The sequence below is a fragment of the Seriola lalandi genome, unplaced genomic scaffold (assembly GCF_002814215.2).
Source record: "Seriola lalandi dorsalis isolate HSWRI2012SDOR001 ecotype SW California unplaced genomic scaffold, Sedor1 jcf7180002054436, whole genome shotgun sequence".
Classification (NCBI taxonomy): Eukaryota; Metazoa; Chordata; class Actinopteri; order Carangiformes; family Carangidae; genus Seriola; species Seriola lalandi.
The window spans coordinates 4419-5566 of NW_019524989.1; the positions used below are offsets into that span (position 1 = coordinate 4419).

Genomic DNA, 1148 nt, shown 5'->3' on the forward strand with positions numbered 1-1148 from the left:
TGACACAGTAGCACAAAGGAAAAATGTAATAAGAAATAAAATAAGAAAAAAAACAATCTAAAATAAATAAGATAAAATAGAAATTCTAAATACAATAAGAATAGTCTGTTCTGTACATGCAGTTTGTTCCAATTCTGTTGTAATATACAATATGTGCACAGCAGTCTGTGAACTGACTGAATCCTCACATACACACACACACACACACACACACACACACACACACACACACACACACACACACACACACAGATGTGTCAGTCTAACAGCTGGATCCTGGAGTCTCTGGGTTTACACCGCATGAGTCTGTATCAACACCTCTCCTGTTTCTCCCTTTTGTTTTTACACTTTATATATTGTTCCATATTATTATTATTCCAGAGAGTATAGAGGTCAACTTAAACTTTATCGTGTGTGTGTGTGTGTGTGTGTGTGTGTGTGTGTGTGTGTGTGTGTGTGTGTGTGTGAACACAGGAGGCAGCCTGTGCTTACGTCATAGTCCTCATGGCGGTGTACTGGTGTACTGAGGTGCTGCCGCTGGCGGTGACGGCGCTGCTGCCGACCATCCTTTTCCCCGTCCTCGGCATCATGGAGTCCAAAGACGTAAGACCAGACGTCTTTTTCTCAAATATGCTTCTCTATTCTGTTCTGTTAGAATGAAAACATCTGTGAAGATGAATAAAAACTGATGTTAAAATCATGTAAACGTCGGCTTTAATACGCTGGTTAAAACACTCCCAAAGACTCAGTGCTCCTCTCCTCCACCGGCACCGGCACCGGCACCGGCACCAGCACCTCCCCCTGAGACCGAGTCCTGCTGTCGGTCCGGACACATCAACTGGATCTCCTCAGTAACAGACTTAACTTTTCTTCCCATATTACAAGAACTAATGACGTGTGCACCGTTTCACCTGTCCTCCTCCTCACGTTCCTCCTCCTCGCGTTCCTCCTCCTCACCTTCCTCCTCCTCACGTTCCTCCTCCTCGCGTTCCTCCTCCTCAAGATCCTCCTCCTCGCGTTCCTCCTCCTCACATTCCTCCTCCTCACGTTCCTCCTCAAGATCCTCCTCCTCACGTTCCTCCTCCTCACGTTCCTCCTCCTCAAGATCCTCCTCCTCGCGTTCCTCCTCCTCACATTCCTCCTCCTCA

The 1148-nt window shown here is 46.8% G+C and overlaps 1 protein-coding gene across 1 annotated transcript in view; it reads left to right on the top strand.

Moving 5' to 3' along the window:
* The window catches only part of LOC111658283 (Na(+)/citrate cotransporter-like), a 17437-nt gene that overhangs the window by 1727 nt on the left and 14562 nt on the right, over positions 1 to 1148 (top strand). Inside the window, exon 2 of the mRNA XM_023410747.2 lies at positions 475 to 603. Coding sequence (XP_023266515.1) covers positions 475 to 603 — 129 coding nt within the window. The remainder of the gene's footprint in view (positions 1 to 474; positions 604 to 1148) is intronic.